The sequence below is a fragment of the Diceros bicornis genome, chromosome 13, assembly GCF_020826845.1.
Source record: "Diceros bicornis minor isolate mBicDic1 chromosome 13, mDicBic1.mat.cur, whole genome shotgun sequence".
NCBI lineage: Eukaryota > Metazoa > Chordata > Mammalia > Perissodactyla > Rhinocerotidae > Diceros > Diceros bicornis.
The window spans coordinates 34402727-34421074 of NC_080752.1; the positions used below are offsets into that span (position 1 = coordinate 34402727).

The following is an 18348-nucleotide window of genomic DNA, read 5'->3' on the forward strand; positions in this document are numbered from 1 at the left end:
AGTTGTATTGCCTGGGTTTGGACCTGACCCTGGCCACATACCAGTTAGAGTAAGGTCTCTGTGCCTTCATCTCCCCATCTAACAAAGGGGATAATGATAGTATAGGATATTGTGAGGATGAGATGAAATAATCCACATAGAGGGCTTAGCGTAGTGACTGGCACTTCGTAAATGCTCCATAAATGCTGGTACTGAGATGCTCCCCAGAGGGGCCTCAGGACAGGGGACCCGAGTCGCCCATCTTGGACAGGGCTGCCTCCCGCAGAGGTTCAGGCTGCGCGGCTCCAGGGGGCGCCGTGCAGCCTGCGGTCTTCTTGGATTTGGGTGGATAGTACCACACTTCTCCGGCAGGTGGCGGCAACACACTTGAAGAAAGGGCGCCTCTGTTGCCCTGTCTCTGGATTCAGGCCCATCCCTCCCGGCAGCCCACAAGGCCTGGGCTGGCCTGGCTGCTCCCTGCCTGTGGCTCTGGCCCCATCGCTCACCATGTGCCCCTCATAGTCCAGGCTCCAGTGACCTTAAGGATGGTGGTTTCCCTGTACATCATGTTTTCTCTTTCCTTCGAGTCTCCCCCGGGGCTGTACCCTGGGCCTGGAGTTCTTTTTCTTTTCCTTCTTTACCTGGCTGGCTGCTGCTTTTCTTTCTCCAGGAGACATTCTCTGACCCCCAGGCCAGGCTGACCCCTGGGGCTCGCACAGCCCTGACATGTCCCCGTTACAGCCCTTATCAGCCACCCCTCCTTGTAGTTGACCTGGTCACCTGCCCTGTCTCTCAGGGTCTGGGGGACAGGTGGCCCTTGCTCCCCTGAGGTTGGCGCGGGACTGCCGGGGCCCAGCCTGGTGGGTCACGTGTCCGGGCCTGGCCCCCAGGAGGCGGCATGGCGGGAGCTGGAGGTAGAGCGGGCCCAGCTGCAGAGCCAGCTGCAGCAGGAGCGGGAGGAGCTGCTGGCCCGGCTGGAGGCCGAGAAGGAAGAGCTGAGCGAGGAGATCGCGGCCCTGCAGCAGGAGCGGGACGAGGGCCTCCTCCTGGCCGAGAGCGAGAAGCAGCAGGTTCGTGAGTCCTGGTGTAGCCTCCACTGCTGTCCGAGGGGTCCCTGTTCTGGGGCTGGTTCCTGCTCAGCCCCCTAGCAGCTAGGAGCCGGGAGCCTCTCTCTGGGCCTCAGTTTCCTCACCTGCAGGATGGGGGAATTCGAAGGGTGTTTGTGAAGCATCACTGAGACTCATGTTCAGTGAGCCATACCTGGCACGGTGGGAACTGGCTGAGTGGCAGCCACAGGCGTGATACCATGAGCTTTGGTTCCAGGAAAGCTGACCCAGCCACATTCTCCCATCCCTCCTCCCCCCTCAGGCTGGGCATGGCGACTCCATGACCGCCTTCTGAGCAGTCCCCGTGGTGCCCACATATATCAGCTGACCCTCCTCAAAAAGAACTAACTCCTGACTTTCCCATAATGTAATGGAGACAGGACAGACTGCATCCGTTTCTTCTCCTCACAAGCTGTGTCACCCTGGGCAAGCCACTTTACCTCTTTGAGCCTCAGTTTCCTCATCTGTAAAATGGGAATAAAGAGGGGCCTGCTTCAGGCTTGTTGTGGCAAGTTAGTGAGCTCTAAAGCTTGTGTTCTTGTCCAGAGGTATTGTTACTGCTCTTGTACCATTTTCTGGGGCCGCAGAGGGGGTGAGGCTGCACCTCTGCCCTGGGTCCACCTGTGGTGACCCAGTCACGGCACCAAGCCCCCATGGACATATTTCCCAGGGCGGGGTGGGGAAGACCTGAGCACAGCCCCCAAGATCAACCAACCCCCGAAGCCTTTGCTTCCTGCCTCTGCCCAGGCCCTGTCCCTGAAGGAGTCCGAGAAGACGGTGCTGTCGGAGAAGCTCATGGGCACACGGCACAGCCTGGCTACCATCTCCCTGGAGATGGAGCGGCAGAAGCGAGATGCTCAGAGCCGGCAGGAGCAGGACCGGGTAGGGGGGGCTGCGCAGGTGGGCCTCCGTCTGAGCCGGGAGGCACGTGCCTGCCTGGGGGAGCCCCCTGTGTGAGGGGGAGGCATGGCTCTGCCCTGGGGAACCCTCCAGGCTATGGGGGAGGCTTCAGCTCTTCCTTGGGAGTCCCCATCTGAGGGAGGTGGCACAGCTCTGCCCCGGTGAATCCCCTAGTCTGAGGGAGACCAGTTACGTGGTCAGCGCTCCTTAGGCCTCGAGGGGTCAGCAGAGGGTCTGGCGGGCCAGCCCGAGGGGCCGGGTTTGGGGCTGAAAGTGGGCAGCTCAGCTGGTCCACTTGGGAGCAGCGGGGGAGGGGCGCAGCAGGACCGTCTGAGGAGCCCGTGTGTCCTAGAGCACCGTGCACGCCCTGACGTCCGAGCTGCGGGACCTGAGGGCCCGGCTGGAGGAGGCCGCCGCGGCCCATGCCCAGGAGGTGAAGAGGCTGCACGAGCAGGCCCAAGACCTGGGCAGGCAGCGGGAATCCTGTGTGCGTGAGGTGAGCCGGCCGTCCCACCCCCTTCCCAGCAGCGCACCCTAAGTGGGGGCCCAGAGGCGGATAAGATTCGCCCCCGCATTAGAGGATAAATGGACGGCCAAGTTGGAAAGGAGGCAGCAGGCATTTATTAAGTACCTGTTGTGTACATGGGGGCCTCGGGGCACTCAAGGAGGAGCTGGTGGGGTCCCTGCCCTCTTGGTGTGGTCCACAGGACGATCCTGATTGATGGTTATGTCAGACCAAATCCCTGCTGACTCCAGCCTGCTTTGCCCCAAATCACAACTGCCACCTGTGGTGTGAGTCGCTGCAGAGGGATAGGGCAGGCGCCCCATGGCCAGGGATGTGGGTATGGGCTGGTTTCCACCGAGGCCCGGCTTGAGGGGGCCCGACCCTGTCCTGGGGACACCACTGACCTGGCAGGCAGAAGAGCTTCGGACGCAGCTGCGCCTGCTGGAGGACGCCCGCGACGGGCTGCGGCGGGAGCTGCTGGAGGCCCAGCGCAGGGTGCGCGAGAGCCAGGACGGCCGCGAGGCCCAGCGCCAGGAGGCAGGCGAGCTGCGGCGTAGCCTGAGCGAGGGGGCCAAGGAGCGCGAGGCCCTGCGGCGGTCCAACGAGGAGCTGCGGGCTGCCGTCAAGAAGGCGGAGAGCGAGCGCATCAGGTGGGGTGACGTGGGGGCACCGGCTCCGGGTCCTTCACCCAGCCCCGTCCTTCGCACTGAATCTCGTCCCTGGAACTTAACTTCGCCCCCAGGGTTCTAGGGAAATTGCCAGGTGGGGAGTCTCTGCCCTCAAAGCACAGCCTGGCTCTTGGGTCATTTTAGGTGACTTTCTGCCTGAAGGAAGGGGAGAGGTGGCAATAGGCAGGGTAGGGTCCAGACTCTGACCCCACCTTCTGGCATCACCCTGGAGGCTAGTGTGTGCCCCCCACCCAGAGTCACTGGTCCACCTCTCCCAGCTACAGCCGAGGACCTCGCCCCTGGCCCTGGAGGGCTCAGCTCAGGAGGGGCCACGTGGGCAGGCAGCACTTAGCAGGACTCATTCCAGGAATTAGGGGAAGTGACTTCTGTGTAGAGTCGCACACTATACTCTTCCCTGGACCTGGGGCTGCCTCTGACCTCTGCCCCCTGCCCCCTGCCCCCTCCAGCCTGAAACTTGCCAACGAGGACAAGGAGCAGAAGCTGGCGCTCCTCGAGGAGGCCCGGGCGGCCGTGGGGAAGGAGGCAGGGGAGCTGCGTGCTGGGCTGCAGGAGGTAGAGCGCTCGCGGCTGGAGGCCCGGAGGGAGCTGCAGGAGCTCCGGCGGCAGGTACCCTCCCAGCGCTTCGCCCTCCCTGGGCGCCTGCTGTATGCCCCTGGGCCAGCAGCACCCCTTTCTGGAGCTGCGGTCCCTCACTGTGAAACCAGGGGCTTGAACTATAGCAAGCTTCTTACTTAACCTCGATATTAATGGATGAGCTGTGAGGAGTCCCGGAACCCCGAAACCGTGTGCAGAGATGTGTGTGTGTGCAGATACATTTGTGCGCATTCTCGTTCACATTTCTCCAAGGAGTGGGTTTGGAGCTTCTGTCCAGTTCTTAGAGAAATCTGAACAACAACAGGTGCAGATCCCGTGAACTAGGTCAGGACCCGGCAAACCTTTTTTGTAAAGCGTCCAACGGTAAATGTGTCCAGCTTGATGGGCCGTGCAGTCTCTGTTGCGGCTTCTCAGCTCTGCCGTCGTGGTGAGGAAGAGTCCTAGACAGTCCGGACAGCAGTGGGCATGTGTTCAGTCCAAACTTCGTGTATTTTGAATTTTATACAATTTTCCTGTGTCAAAAATGTTCTTTTGATTTTCTTTCAACCACTTAAAAATGAACCGTTTTCAACTATTTACAAATGTAAAATCCATCCTTAGCTCAAAGCCTTATAGAAGCAGGCGACTGGCGGAATTTGGCCTGTAGTTTGCTGACCCCTGAACTAGGCGATTTCCAAACTCAACAACAGCAGCAGCAAGCATTTAATGAGTGCCTGCTGTATACTGCACACTGCCCTGGACATTTGGGCTCAGGCTTTCCCGCTAGAAGACTCGCAGAACAGGAAGCAGCCCCATCTGGTGCCTGTGCTCAGCCTCACCCAGAAATATCACAGCCTGAATAACGGATCCTCTCCACCTCCCACCACGGCCCCTCCACCCAGGCCCCTTCCTGTTGGGCTGAAGTCCTGCGAAACCACAGGAGTCCCTGAAAGGAACTCACATTTGTGTGCCAGGCTCTTGCTGGGGGCTTTGTGTGCAACAGCATGATCTCATGTGCCCCTCCCTATGGCTGTGGGGTAGGTCGGCCTGACCCCCCACCTGCTCCTGTGGGGAAATAGGACACTCCGACAATTCACTTATCTGAGATCAAATCCCAGTCTGCTGCTTGTGGGCTGTGTGACTTTGGGCAAGTCACTTCACCTCTCTGAGCTTCAGTTTTCTCATCTGTTAAATAAGATAATGTTAGTACCTACCCAGGATAGAGATGTGTGAAGATTAATGAGTTAATATGAGTAAAGTGTTTAGAACAGGGCTGGACACATGGTAAGCACTCCAGAAAGTTAGGCATCATTGTAGAGGTGAGAGGTGGCCCAGGGAGCTGTGGTTCCTGCCCTGCAGAGCCCCTAGGGGTTCAACACTCTCCCCCCACTCCCCATGGTAGGTAGTTATGATTAGTCAGTAAACTGAGGTCATTGGTGCCCAGGTGCCTGGCATGGCTCGAGCTCGGTGGAGTTATGTGGGGCAGCTCCCAGTGGATTTGGTGGTGTTCAGTGTATGTGTCCCTAAAGCAGTGGGTCCTGAGTGCCCCCTGGGCCAGGCCTGGGCTGGGCAGGGTATGGGCAGAGCTGGACAGGCTGCTGTTGGAGCCTGCGGGCACTCACCAACACCCTGGGCCAGGAGGGGCTGTGGGTGCTGAGAGTGGTCCTAGGTCGACCTCTGTCTGCTCTCTTCCAGATGAAGACGCTGGACGGTGAGAACGCCAGGCTGGGCCGGGAGCTGGTGGAGCTGCAGGGCCGCCTGGCGCTGGGCGAGCGGGCAGAAAAGGAGGGCCGCCGGGAGGCGCTGGGCCTCCGCCAGAAGCTGCTGAAGGGCGAGGCCAGCCTGGAGGCCGTGCGGCAGGAGGTAACTAGGTGGGTGGGTGGGCTGCCTGGAGGGGGAGGGTCCCAGGAGGCAGTCAGGCTGCCCTGTGCCTTCTCCACTGAGAAGCAGGTGGGGACTCCAATGTTGGAGTCATTCAGAGAGACGCCTCCCTAGGACTCTTCCCTGTCCCGCACTCCTTGAGATTCTTCCGCAGGTATAATAGTAACAATAACCACAACTGCACGAACTGGGTAGCAGGGTGGGGGAGCCTTGCAGACATAATCTCGCTTGGTTCTCCCAGCAGCCTCATGAGGTAGGTACAGTTAGCCCCATTTTACAGACAGAACCAGACACTGAGGCTCAGAGAGGTCCAGGGATCTACCCAAGGTCACACGGACACCCAGGTCTGTCTGACTCCAAAGCCTGCACTCTTTCCAGTCTGCCTTTTCTGGCTGTTTCACTGCAGTGAATCTACTGCATGAACTTGGCTAAGTCACTTACCCTCTCTGTGATTCAGAGCACTCATGGGATGGGGCCTAGCAGAACAGGGGATATATACAGGGCCCTGGCACGGTCTTGGCATGCAGGTGATGCTCTGTAGATGGTTTCCAGTGAAACCAATGACTGTGAGAGGTCGACTCATTCTCTAAACCAGAGTGGTGTGTGTGTGTGTGTGTGTATGAGATCACGCACTCCATCAGAAAATAATTTACTGTGTGCCCCCATTGTGTGATTTATTGATAAATTATGTGTAACTGAGAGGCAGTGTGGCCTAGTGGTTAAGAGAACAGCCTCTGGAGCGGGAGTGCCCGGCTTTAAATCCCAGCTCTCAGCTTACTGGCTGTGTGGCCTTGGGCAAGTTATATAACTGCTCTGTGCCTCAGTCTCCTCCTTGGTGAAATGGAGATGAGTCATAGTGGTAATTACCGTTGATTTTGGGGGGGGAGGTAAACTTAGTGCCTGGCACCGATAAGTCTATCTATGTAAGTGTTCGCCTTCATTTATTACTCATAAACTGGGTACGTTACAAGGCATATACACAGAAGGAAGAGATAAAAGATACATTCTAATAGTTTCCTCTCACACCCCCGGGGATGCTCCTCTCCTGCTTGGGTGTAGACCACTAAAGGAAGAGTTGTTGTACACACCCCTTTTGGGCTCCAGGCTGGGCCTGGGAGGTGGGGCGTCGGGTTGGGGGGCGGCCTTGCTGACCCCCACCTCCCGGCTTCGCGTCCACCGCAGCTCCAGGGAGCCCATCGGAAGCTGCAGGAGCAAGAGGGCGAGTTCCGGGCCCGCGAGCGAAGCCTGCTGGGCTCCCTGGAGGAGGCGCGCGGCGCCGAGAAGCAGCAGCTGGACCACGCCCGCGGGCTGGAGCTGAAGCTGGAGGCGGTGCGGGCCGAAGCCGCGGAGCTGGGGCTGCGGCTGAGCGCGGCCGAGGGCCGGGCGCAAGGCCTGGAGGCCGAGCTGGCCCGCGTGGAGGCGCAGCGGCGCGCGGCCGAGGCCCAGCTGGGCGGCCTGCGCTCGGCCCTGCGCCGGGGCCTGGGCATTGGCCGCGCGCCCAGCCCCGCCCCGCAGCCCGCGCCCGGCTCCCCCGCCCGGAGCGCGCCCGCCGGAGGTGAGCGGAGAAGGGGTCCCCGCCCCCTCGCCCAGTTCTGTTCCGCATTAGAGCCCGCCCCTCCCTTGAGGACTGGTCTCAAACCCCGCCCCTTCGGCCAGTCCCCGCCTCCTGCAGAGACCCGCCCCCGGGCCACGTCCCCACAGCCCTGGGCCACGCCCACTTGGGTCTCGCCCCGCCCCCTCACCGAGGCTCCTCCCTGTCGGTGATCAGCGCGCTCCCCAGACCGCTGCTTTTTAAAGCGAGTGGAGGGTGCTGCTTGTTAATGTCGCTAACTCTTCCGAGTCTTGGAGCCTCTGTCCTCGGTAACAGACCCCTGTCCTCTCTGCATCAGCACCCTATCCTCTTCATTTTCCCGTCCCTACTCCACACCCCTCCGTACCAGGCCTGTGACCCCGGTGTCTCCCCTAGACAGATACACACCCGCCCGACCCCTTCCAGAAACCCCTTCAGAAGAGATGCTCCCAAGGCCCAGTGGAGGACCCTGGGAAAGTCAGCGCTGTGCTTCAGGGGTGCCAGCGGCCTTGGGGAGCCTTCGCTTGTCTCAGCCTGACCGCAGTCGCACCCTGATTACTCGGGGCTAGAACAGAACCTGTGGAGTCTTAGAGCTGTGGGAAGTTCACTAGGGGGTATTGAGTCGTTGCCTCTGCAGATCCACGGGTTTAGCCCCAGGATCACAGTTCATTCAGTGACTCAGTGTTAAGCACCTACTATCCGCCACGTACAGTTTAGGCCCTGGGGATGGAGCAGTGCACAGAAGCACCAGCATGTGTGCTCTTCTGGAGCTTTGGTCCAGGCAGGGGAGTAGCAGATGATAAAGCTGCCGTATAAACGAAATATAGAAGCTACTGGGTGGAAAATAGGTAAGGAAGAATAAGTCAAGGGACATCGCTGGTGAGAATGTGAAGTGGTGCAGCTGCTGTGGAAAATAGTGTGTTGGTTCCTCAAAAAGCTAAACTTAGAATTACCATATGGGGGTCGGTCCTGTGGCTTAGCGGTTGGGTGCACGCGCTCCGCTGCTGGCGGCCCGGGTTCGGATCCCGGGCGCGCACTGACGCACCACTTGTCCGGCCATGCTGAGGCCGCGTCCCACATGCAGCAACTAGAAGGATGTGCAACTATGATATACAACTATGTGCTGGGGCTTTGGGGGGAAAAGAGGAGGATGGGCAATAGATGTTAGCTCAGAGCCGGTCTTTCTCAGCAAAAAGAGGAGGATTAGCATGGGTGTTAGCTCAGGGCTGATCTCCCTCACAAAAAAAAAAAAAAAAGAATTACCATATGACCCAACAGTTCCACCCCTAGGTGTATACCCGAAAGAATTGAAAACAGGGACTCAGACAGATGTTTGTACACCCGTGTGCATCGCGGCATTATTCACAGTAGCCAAAAGGTGGAAGCAGCCTAAGTGTCCATGGACGGATGAATGGATAGACAGAATGTGGTCCCTCCATACCATGGAGTATTATTCAGCCTTAAAAGCGAATGACATTCTGGCACATGCTACAACATGAACTTTGACAACATTCTGCTAAGCGAAATAAGCCCGTCACAAAAGGACGAATACAGTGTGATTCCACTTATATGAAATATCTAGAATAGGCAAATTTGTAGAGACAGAGATTAGAGGTTACCAGGGAAGAATTGGGAGTTACTGCTTAATTTAAGGTTACAGAGTTTCTGTTTGGGATTGTATTAGCCCCTAGGGCTGCCCTAACAAGTACCACAAACTGGCTGAAACAGCAAAAACTTAATGTCTCACAGTTCTGGAGGCCAAAGTCCGAGGAAAGGTGTCGGCAGGGCCACGCTCCCTCTGAAGGTGCTTGGGAAGGATCTGTTTCAGCCCCTTTCCCAGCTTCTGGTGGTTCCTTGGCTTATGGCAGCATGCCTGCCATCTTCACGTGGTGGTCTCCTTGAGTGTGTGTCTGAATTTCCCCTTTTTATAAGCACACCGATCAAATTGGACTAGAGCCCACCCTCCTCCCGTGTGGCCTCATCTTAGCTAATGACATCTGCGAGGATCCTATTTCCAAATAAGGGGACACTCTGAGGTACCAGCCTTTAGGACGTCTACATATGAATGTTGAGGAGACACAATTCAACCCATAATGGGGGTGATGGAAGAGAAACAGTGGTGATGTTCACGTAAGTGTGAATATAATTAATGACACTAAATTGTGCAAAGATAGATAGACATATTTTGTTATATATATTTTATCCTAAAAAACTTTTTAGAGGTCAGGCAATGGGGGGGCTAGGGGTGTTTGTGTGGAGACAACGAGAGCGGCACTGAGGAGGTGGTGGGTAGGGAAGAATGGAGGAGAGACTCGGAGGCCAAGTGGAAAGATGGAGGTACCTCTCCTGGGAGCTGCACGGGCGACAGCAGCAGAGCAGAGCGAGCAAGGTGGAGAGGAGTGGAGGTGGGGACGTGGGACAGAAGACCTGCTCACGTAGTCCTTGCTGGCCACTATGAGAGGATGGAGGCCCGCGGGCAGTGGGTAGACGTCCTGGTCTGGGTCCTTTGGGTGCTGGCGGAGCTGTAGGGCAGCTTGGGTCTCACTCGGCAGAGGCAGGAGGTTGCCCACAGGCTGACCCCCGTTCCTGCAGTCCTGATGTTGACCTCCAGGTGCCGTCCTGTCTCTGCCCGCCCTGCCCCCTCCCACCTCTTTGTAGCCCATCATCTCCCAAGAAGGGCTGGAGGTTTTCTGCTGGGAAATCGGGCTGCCTTGGTTCAAATCCCGGATCCTGATTTTACCAGCTTTGAGACCAAGCAGATCGGTTCACTGCTTTGAGCCCGCCCAGCCTGTGTAGGGGGCACATTGGTCCTTACCTCTCAGGGAATTACTGTGAGGATGAAATGAGGTGATGGGAAAGCATTGGCCCGGTGCTAGGTACGTAGTAAGTGCTCAGGCCAGGGAGATGTTGAGGTGATGGAGTGTCCCCCTTGGACTGGGTCCTGGGGACACAGCCCTCATGGTGCTCGTGTTCTGGGCAAGGAGGCAGACATCGGCGCCCCATGAGGGTGGGATGAGCTCCCCCCAGCCCAGCTAGGGGTCAGGGAGGCCTCTGGGGAGTGATCTTTACATTTAGGCCTAAAGGAATGAGCCAGGCAAAGAGCAGCCATGGGGAGAGAAGGGAACAGCATGTACAAAGGCCCTAGTGCTGGAAGAGGGAATGTTCTAGAACATGGGAGCTGAAGGTGATGTGGAGTGGCCAGTTTGTAAAGGATGAGAGCGTGATTCTGAGGGCTGTAGGGGGTTAAACAAGAGGTTGAGGGGACCCTGTTTGTGCTGTGGGAAGCTCACATGGGTTGCTGGTTACAGCAGGATGTGTGAGCTGCATTAGGAGCCTGCAGGCAGCATCCAGGCAGGAGAGGCCAGTAGCTCCTGCATCCCTGAACACATCTCCTCCTCCAGGAAGTGGGGAAGGGCTCAGCAGCCCCAGCCCCTTGGAATGCAGCCCTGGGTCCGAGCCACCATCCCCAGGACCTGCCACCTCTCCGGCGTCTGCAGACCTGGACCCGGAGGCGGTGCGGGGGGCCCTCCGGGAATTCCTGCAGGAGCTGCGGAGCGCCCAGAGAGAACGGGTGAGGCTGGGTGTGAGTGGCTGGATAGGGAACCAGGTGGCCGAGGGCCCTGTGAGGGGCTGCAGGTTGTCAGAGCAGGCGTCTTCCCTTTCCCCCCACTTCGGGGCTGCAGGACGAGCTTCGGGCCCAGATGAGTGCCCTGAGTCACCAGCTGGTCGACTTGGAGGCTGAGAGGGACGGTGCAGCCTCACGGGCACGGCAGCTGCAGAAGGCTGTGGCCGAGAGTGAGGAAGGTGAGTCTGACCCCTGGGTCCCTGCTTTGCGCTCTCGTGCTCTCAGCAGCTGAGGTGGGAGGCTGGCGGATGGACCTGAGCAGCTCCTGCATCCCTGCCCTGGCCACCGTGACCTGAGTTGGGGGCTGTCTCCTCTGGGGAGCCCTCCCTGGTCAGCCCCACCCCATGTCCAGACTGCAGACCCTCAAGGGCTCGGAGAGGCCGGCCCTGTGGTGGGTGGCGGACGGGCCGGGCTTCTTGTGGCCTGGTTCGGGTCTCGGGGCTGTGCCTGGCCGGGCCTGACGGGGCTGAGTGGGGCCCGCAGCCCGGCGCAGTGTGGATGGGCGGCTCAGCGGGGTCCAGGCGGAGCTGGCGCTGCAGGAGGAGAGCGTGCGGCGCAGCGAGCGGGAGCGCCGGGCCGCCCTGGACCAGGTGGCCACCCTGGAGAGGAGCCTGCAGGCCACCGAGAGTGAGCTCCGGGCCAGCCAGGTAGGCAGGAGCTGAGGGCCGGCAGGGGCGAGGGGGAATCTGGGCCTGAATGGGTATCTGTAAGTCCTGCTGTGCGTGTCTCTGTTTCTGTCTGCCTGGGTCTCAGCACCCACTGAGGTGACCAGCCTGTGGCTCTTTCTCCAAAAGCACATTCAGCTTCTATCTTATTCTTCGTTGAGGTCACGAGGCTGCAGAGGAAAGAACCTGGGCTTTTGAGCCTGACAGGCCTGGGTTCAAGTCCGGGCCCTGCTGCTAACGGGCCGGCCTGGTTCCATTTTCCTCGTCTGTAAAAGCAGAGGCCCGATAACTGCCTCCCAGCTGCACCTGTGCTCTTACCATGGAGGTGATGCTCAGGCCACCTCTGTTCCCTTCGTCTCTGTGGAGCCACATGGTGGTATTCTGGGGCTTGTGTGTTTGGGGGACATCTGTGTATGCCTGTGTGTGTGTGTGTCTGGGACAGGAAGGACAGGCCCTGGTGGTGACAGTCCGGGCTGCCAAAGCCTTAAGCCCTTCTCTCAGCTCCCCTCCCTCCCTCCCCACCTCCCCTCCTGGCCCTCCGTTACTGCCCCCACAGCCCACCCCCTGCCTCTGGCTCCAGGCCGAGCTGAGCTGGATTGTTGTGTCTGCGGCCCGGCTCTGGCCTTGGGCCCAGCCCCAGGGGCCGCGGGAGGAGGCCCAGGACAGAGCTGGGCAGGATCCAGGGCGGGGCTGCGGGGCCCAGACATGGCAGGGCTGGCTCTGAGCAGGCAGGAGGGGGCCAGGCCTGGGGGCTGCTGTGAGAGCGCCCCCTTGACCCGCCCCGTTGCCAGGATGGTAACAGGAATGGAAGGACCCCAGGCTGTCTTGCTGTCCTCTCCCCACTCCACAAGGCTCCTTCACCGCCTGACCCTGTGTGGGGGCCTGAGGAGCATCGTCCCTTAACATCTAGTAGGGCCCAGGGCTCCTGCCCGACTGCTCAGGTCCCACATGCAGCTTCTGGGCCTGCGTCTGGAGGGACGCAGCAGAGCACGGGAAGCCCTGGAACCTGCATTTTTACAGTCCCCTCCCCCACCCAGAGCTCTGTGAACCCGAGGTTGTGGTACCAGTCCAGTCCCCCCACTGTACAGATGTGGAGTAGGGCCAGGGAGCAGCAAGGATAACCGTGGACACACAGCTTGTTAGACTCAGCCAGAACTGGAGGTGCTCTGGGACCTTCTGTTCCATCCTGGGCACATGGGGAGACTGAGCCGCCAAGAGGGTCACGGCCAGCCCCGGTCACACGGGGAGCGGTTGCACCAGCCACTCCAAGGCTGCCCCTACTTTCTCCCAAGAGTCCGGGGGGATGTGGGAGGGCTGCAGTGCGCTGGACAGCCAGGGCCTGAGCCCTCGCCCACGCACAGGAGAAGATCAACAAGATGAAGGCCAACGAGGTAAAGCTGGAGAGCGACAAGCGGCGCCTGAAGGAGGTGCTGGATGCCTCCGAGAGCCGCACCATCAAGCTCGAGCTGCAGCGGCGCTCGCTCGAGGGGGAGCTGCAGCGCAGCCGCCTGGGCCTGAGCGACCGTGAGGCCCAGGCCCAGGCCCTCCAGGACCGGGTGGACTCCCTGCAGAGACAGGTGGGTCCTTCCGCCACTTGCAGGCTCCTCATCTGCATGCCTAATGCCAAATGCTTTATGGGGACCACGTAATCCTCCCAACAGCCCTGTGAGGCAAGTCTTATTATCATCCCCATTTCGTGGATGGACAAATGGAGGCTCAGAGAGGTGATGTCATCACCCAAGATCACATAGCTAATAAGAGGCAGAGCCAAGATTAGAATTTAGGAAAGTTTGACAACAGAATCTGCACTCAAGGGAATCATGTGGGACAAGTTAGAGATGTAGATTTCACTCATTTCCCTTTTTGCCTTGGCTGCCAGGAAGCTCAGCTTCAACTGGAATGTTCAGTAACTCTTCTAGCCCTGCGTGGTCACCTACCAAAGTCAAGAACGCAGAAAATTTCGGGGTTATGGTGGTTACCGTTTCTTCTCCATAGCAGCAAGGAGAGGGGAATGAGAACAGGGAGAAGACCACGGGTCTGAAACAACTAGGTTGATGGTGCTCTGGGTGAGGATAGTTAGCCAGCAGTGGGACAGGGCCTAGACTGCTGAGCAGTAGGCTGAGCCAGTGGGAGCACATGGGAACAATGGTATCAGTGATGAAGGCCTAGAGAGAGGAAGGGCTTGGCTTGGCTTGGGTTGGACCTCCCTGCTGGAGGCCACAGCGAGAGCAGAGCCACTTGACCAGCCACTGTCCTCCTGGCAGGTGGCAGACAGTGAGGTGAAGGCAGGGACTCTGCAGCTGACAGTGGATCGGCTGAACGGGGCCCTGGCCAAGGTGGAGGAGAGCGAGGGGGCCCTGCGGGACAAGGTGCAAGGCCTGACGGAGGCCCTGGCCCAGAACAGCGCCAGCCTCACCAGCGCCCAGGACAAGAGCCTGCGCCTGCAGAAGGCCCTGACCGCCTGTGAACATGACCGCCAAGTGCTCCAGGTGTGGGGGGACTCCAGGGCCTGGCTGGGGGTGGGCCCGGTGAGCGAGTTAGCCAATAAGGGCAGGCTTGGAGGGGCCCCGGTAGAGAGCCAGCCAGCGGGGCAGTCAGATGGGAACCCTCAGGAGCCAGTCAGTGAGATCCAGCTTTGAGGGAGGGGTGCGCCCAGAAACAGCATCAGCCAATGAGAGGAGGCTCTGGGGGAGGGGTGGACCCAAAAACAGCATCAGCCAATGAGAGGCTGTTCTGGGGGAGGGGTGGACCCAAGAACAGCATCAGCCAATGAGAGGCGGCTCTGGGGGAGGTGGACCCAAGAAGACAACAAGCCAACCAGTACAGGCTTAGAGGGACCCAGGTGCAGGGTTAATGCCGGAGAGTTGGGGTCTGAGGGGTCCCCGCCTGTGCAGGTCGGGGGATAGGCTGTGGGCCGGGCCTGCTGTGGCTCACCCTCCAGGTGAGATGGCCCCGTGTTTTCTGGGCTGTGAGCCTGGCCCAGAGGTGCAGAGTAGAGGGGAGCCCTTTGCCTCAGGGCTCGCAGGCCGGCCTGGCGCCATCAGCCCCTGTCTCCCAGGAACGGCTGGAGGCTGCTCGGCAGGCATTATCCGAGGCGCGGAAGCAGAGCGTCTCCCTGGGCGAGCAGGTGCAGACGATGGGGAGCGAGCTGGCGGACCTGGAGCTGCAGCGGGCGGAGGCCGAGGGGCGGCTGCAACAGCTGCAGGAGGTGAGGGCCAGGGTGGGCCTCTTCCGTCCCCAGGACTCTGAGGCCCTTGGGACGGGATGAGGACCTTCCCGCCTATCTCCTACCTTCCCACTTATCCCAAACCCAGGCCCAGCCTCCTGTGAGGAGGCACCCACAAGCCCAGAAATGAAGCATGGTTCATTGAGTCCATATCCCCATTATACGGATGGAGAAACTGAGGCCCAGAGAGGAGACCTGTCTGGTCTCAGGTGACAGTTCCCTGATGTGGGCCTCACAATTGTCCTGCTGAGTGAGCGGGCACGGCAGGCTGGCATCACCATCCCGAAGCTTCAGGTGCACACGCTGAGGCCCAGAGGCATGAGGGACCTGCTGGTTTCCGCTGCAGGTGCTGCGGCAACGACAAGAGAATGAGGCTGTGACGCTGCACACGGTCCAGAAGCTGCAGGACGAGCGGCGGCTGCTGCAGGAGCGCCTGGGCAGCCTGCAGCGGGCCCTGGCTCAGCTGGAGGCCGAGAAGCGGGAGGCGGAGCGGTCAGCCTTGCGGCTGGAGAAGGACAGGGTGGCCCTCAAGAAGACGCTGGACAAGGTGGGCTGTGCCCCCGGCCCTCCCCTCACTTCCCCTGGGTCCCAGCCATGGTTGGTCCCGGCTGCCTGTCTCTAGGGTCTGGGGGCCTCAGGTGCCCCCTGGTCCTCCTGCCTCTAACCTAACACCCCTCTCTGAGCCCCTCCGCCTTTCCTGAGCCCCCTGATCCCCTCCTGCTCTCCCTTCCCAGGTGGAGCGGGAGAAGCTTCGCAACCACGAGGACACAGTGCGGCTGAGTGCGGAGAAGGGTCGCCTGGACCGCACCCTCACAGGGGCTGAGCTGCAGCTGGCCGAGGCCCAGAGGCAGATCCAGCTGCTGGAGGTCCAGCCCCTGCCCACCCAGCCCCGGACCCAGCCCCACCCTGAGTCCCAGGCAGTCTCAGGAGTTGCTGATGGCTCAGCCAGCCGAGGGCCCTCAACCCCCACAACCCATGAGCCCAGACCCTTGGAGGGGGCGACCCAGAGCCAGGTCCCGGGGGGGCCTTCCCCAAGTGGAGAGAAAAGAGATGCTACAGGCCGGTTAGCACATAGGCTGTGTCTTCATGGATGTGGGCGTGTAGAGGTGTGTGTACGTGGGAATATTTGTGTGCACATAGCGTGACTCTTGTGTACAGATGTGACGAGTCTGAGTATCAGGAATATGTTACGTGTGTGTGTGCGTGTCTTTGTGTACACGTCTTCACGTATGTAGAGGTATGTAGGAGTGTCAGGCTTCTGCACATATGCGTGTGTCCACGTGGACAGAGGTTAAGTATTACCTGCTTGCTTTTGTGTCTGTATGTATGGGCCTGTCTCTATGTTTGAATACGTCTGTGTGTGTCTGCGCCTGTTTGACGAGGGGTCACTAGGATTCGAAGACCAGGACGGCCAGAGAGGTGGGGGACAAACAAGGACCTCTCTGCATCCCTAGCCTGCACTGGCTTTGCCCCAGTGGGCCTGCAGGCTCCCGCCCTGGGGAGGTGCCTGACACCGCCTCCAGCGCCCGCACGCACGCACGCACGCACACACACGACCAGACCCCCGACTGGTGGACCCTCCTGCAGGCCCAGGTGGTGACGCTGGGGCAGGACCATAGCCCAGCCCGGCTGGAGGCTGACGAGCAGCAACGGCAGGAGCTGCAGCAGGAAGTGGAGCGCCTGCGCAGTGCCCAGGTGCAGACGGAGCGCACGCTGGAGGCGCGGGAGCGGGCCCACCGGCAGAGGGTGCGTGGGCTGGAGGAGCAGGTACTCAGGCTGGTGGGCTCCGGGACCAGCCAGGGGGCTGCAGAACCGGCAGGACCCGCCTTGGGAAGCTGGGCCAGGATGGAAGTGTGGAGCTGGAGGAGGGGGAGAAGGTGGGGAGGAGGAGGGGGAGAGGGCTGGTGGTGACCTCTTGGGTAGAAGCAGTCAGTGGCACGTGTAACTGAAATGGTCCGTGAGTCTATGCTGCTGTCAGCCACGGCTGGACACGTGCTCAAGTGACGTCACTGGAACTCAGTCCCCTCCCGTGGCTCTGCTCTCCTCTGGCTCCATGCCCAGGCCCTCTCCCTGGGCGGCACAGGTGGCCTCAGCAACTCCAGCCTCAGATTGTCCCAACAACTGGTGATCGCAGAGGAGAGGGGGGGCCTTTTCCCAGAGAGCAACAGCACAGGTCCCAGGGATGATCCTCACTGGCCGGCTTAGACCCCAGGCCCCTCCCTGACCCGCCCTTCATGTCTGCAGGGCAAGGCCACTCTCACAGGCCAGGCCTGGGTCACAGGCCCACCCCCGGAGTCAGGCGAGCACGGGGCCAATCCAAGTGATGAGAGTGGGGTTGGGGTGGCCCCTGAGGAGCTGCTGAGCAGTCAGAGGACTCCCCACTGCTGCACGGAGCAAAATGAGAAGGGAAGGAAATACCTGGCTCCTAGTGAGACCAGCTTTTCCTGAAACAGGCAGCGTTGGGTCCCTCCTGGGGCCCCAGCTGCAGTCACCCCCTTTCCCTGAAATCAGGCTGGGGGCCTGGGCCAGCCAGGCTGGCCTTACCTCCTCTTTCTTCTCCAGGTGTCCACGTTGAAGGGACAGCTGCAGCAAGAGCTTCGAAGGAGCTCAGCATCCTTCTCCCCGCCCTCCGGCCCCCCCGAGAAATGAGCCCCTTCCCAGTTGGCATCCTGGAAAGCAGCCCCCAGAGGGCCTCCTCTCCAGCGCAGTCCACCCAGCGCCTGGGGCCGTCGGGGCCTCCAGAGCCCTGCTGGGGGCGAGGAGGAGCCGGGATGGCGGTGCCGAGGGGCCAGGACTCCAGCGCCAGGCCAGACCCCGGAGGCACTTCCCAGCACCACGAGCCGCCCGCCCCCTGTGGGCCCACCTCAGTCTAAGTCAGGGGCCCGAGACCTGGCCCTCCCCTGGCTTCCCAGAGACCTCTCCACCTTAGTTCAGAGTGTTTGTCAGGAATTCCTCAGAGAGTTCAGAGTCCCTATATTTTTATACCTTTTTACAATGTTAACTGTTTAGAACTGTTGTGTTTTTTTGTACAAGACGCATTTTCTAAAAACAGTTTGTACAGACGTGTTCCTTTACTATCCGTGTGCCTCCTTCCTCTGGAGGAGGGGAGACAGGAGGGGCCTGGGGTAGGAGGGATGGGTCCCCTAGTGAGGGTGCTCAGGGAGATGGGGAGGCTTTAGAAAGGCCTGTGCAACTTACCAACCTCACAGGATGTCGGGGCGGGAGGCCGCCGGGTCCTGCATCACCCACCGCACTCAACACATGGGCAACCTGTGCAGCTCGACTCTCAGCCAAGCTTTCTTGCCCCTTTGTCTGGTCCCACCTCAGGACGGGGCCCACCCCTGGGACAGTGGCAGGCCTTCCAGGCAGTGGGAGCAAGGGCAGGCCTGGCAGCGAACGTGGGGTCTTGTCCTCGCTCCGCTGGGCAAACCTGCTGAGCCTCTCAGAGCCTCACTTTGCTCAGCTGTAAAATGAAACCTGCCTCACAGCGTGGTTATGAGGAAGCTCACATGGAAGGTGCTCAATCAGTGTTTCCAAGGAGAAATTCCACTCATCCCATGGAGTTCAACCGAGTCAGGGCTGCCCCAGCTCTGCCACTTCTGACCGTGGACCCTTGGGGGGTTACCTAA

General features: G+C 60.0%; 1 protein-coding gene across 4 annotated transcripts in view; it reads left to right on the top strand.

Moving 5' to 3' along the window:
* The window catches only part of CROCC (ciliary rootlet coiled-coil, rootletin), a 40468-nt gene extending 22882 nt beyond the window's left edge, over positions 1-17586 (top strand). For 2 of the 4 annotated variants that reach the window (XM_058552998.1, XM_058553001.1), the window contains 17 exons: positions 870-1049; positions 1833-1985; positions 2338-2481; positions 2902-3140; positions 3626-3785; positions 5448-5615; positions 6816-7188; positions 10605-10774; positions 10887-11007; positions 11312-11475; positions 12855-13070; positions 13758-13982; positions 14552-14701; positions 15066-15266; positions 15454-15585; positions 16307-16486; positions 17282-17586. In XM_058552998.1, coding sequence (XP_058408981.1) covers positions 870-1049; positions 1833-1985; positions 2338-2481; positions 2902-3140; positions 3626-3785; positions 5448-5615; positions 6816-7188; positions 10605-10774; positions 10887-11007; positions 11312-11475; positions 12855-13070; positions 13758-13982; positions 14552-14701; positions 15066-15266; positions 15454-15585; positions 16307-16486; positions 17282-17368 — 3063 coding nt within the window. In that variant the 3' untranslated portion in view covers positions 17369-17586. The remainder of the gene's footprint in view (positions 1-869; positions 1050-1832; positions 1986-2337; positions 2482-2901; positions 3141-3625; positions 3786-5447; positions 5616-6815; positions 7189-10604; positions 10775-10886; positions 11008-11311; positions 11476-12854; positions 13071-13757; positions 13983-14551; positions 14702-15065; positions 15267-15453; positions 15586-16306; positions 16487-17281) is intronic. The other 2 variants (XM_058553000.1, XM_058552999.1) reach the window with 2 other exon arrangements.
* Positions 17587-18348: the final 762 nt, after the last annotated feature.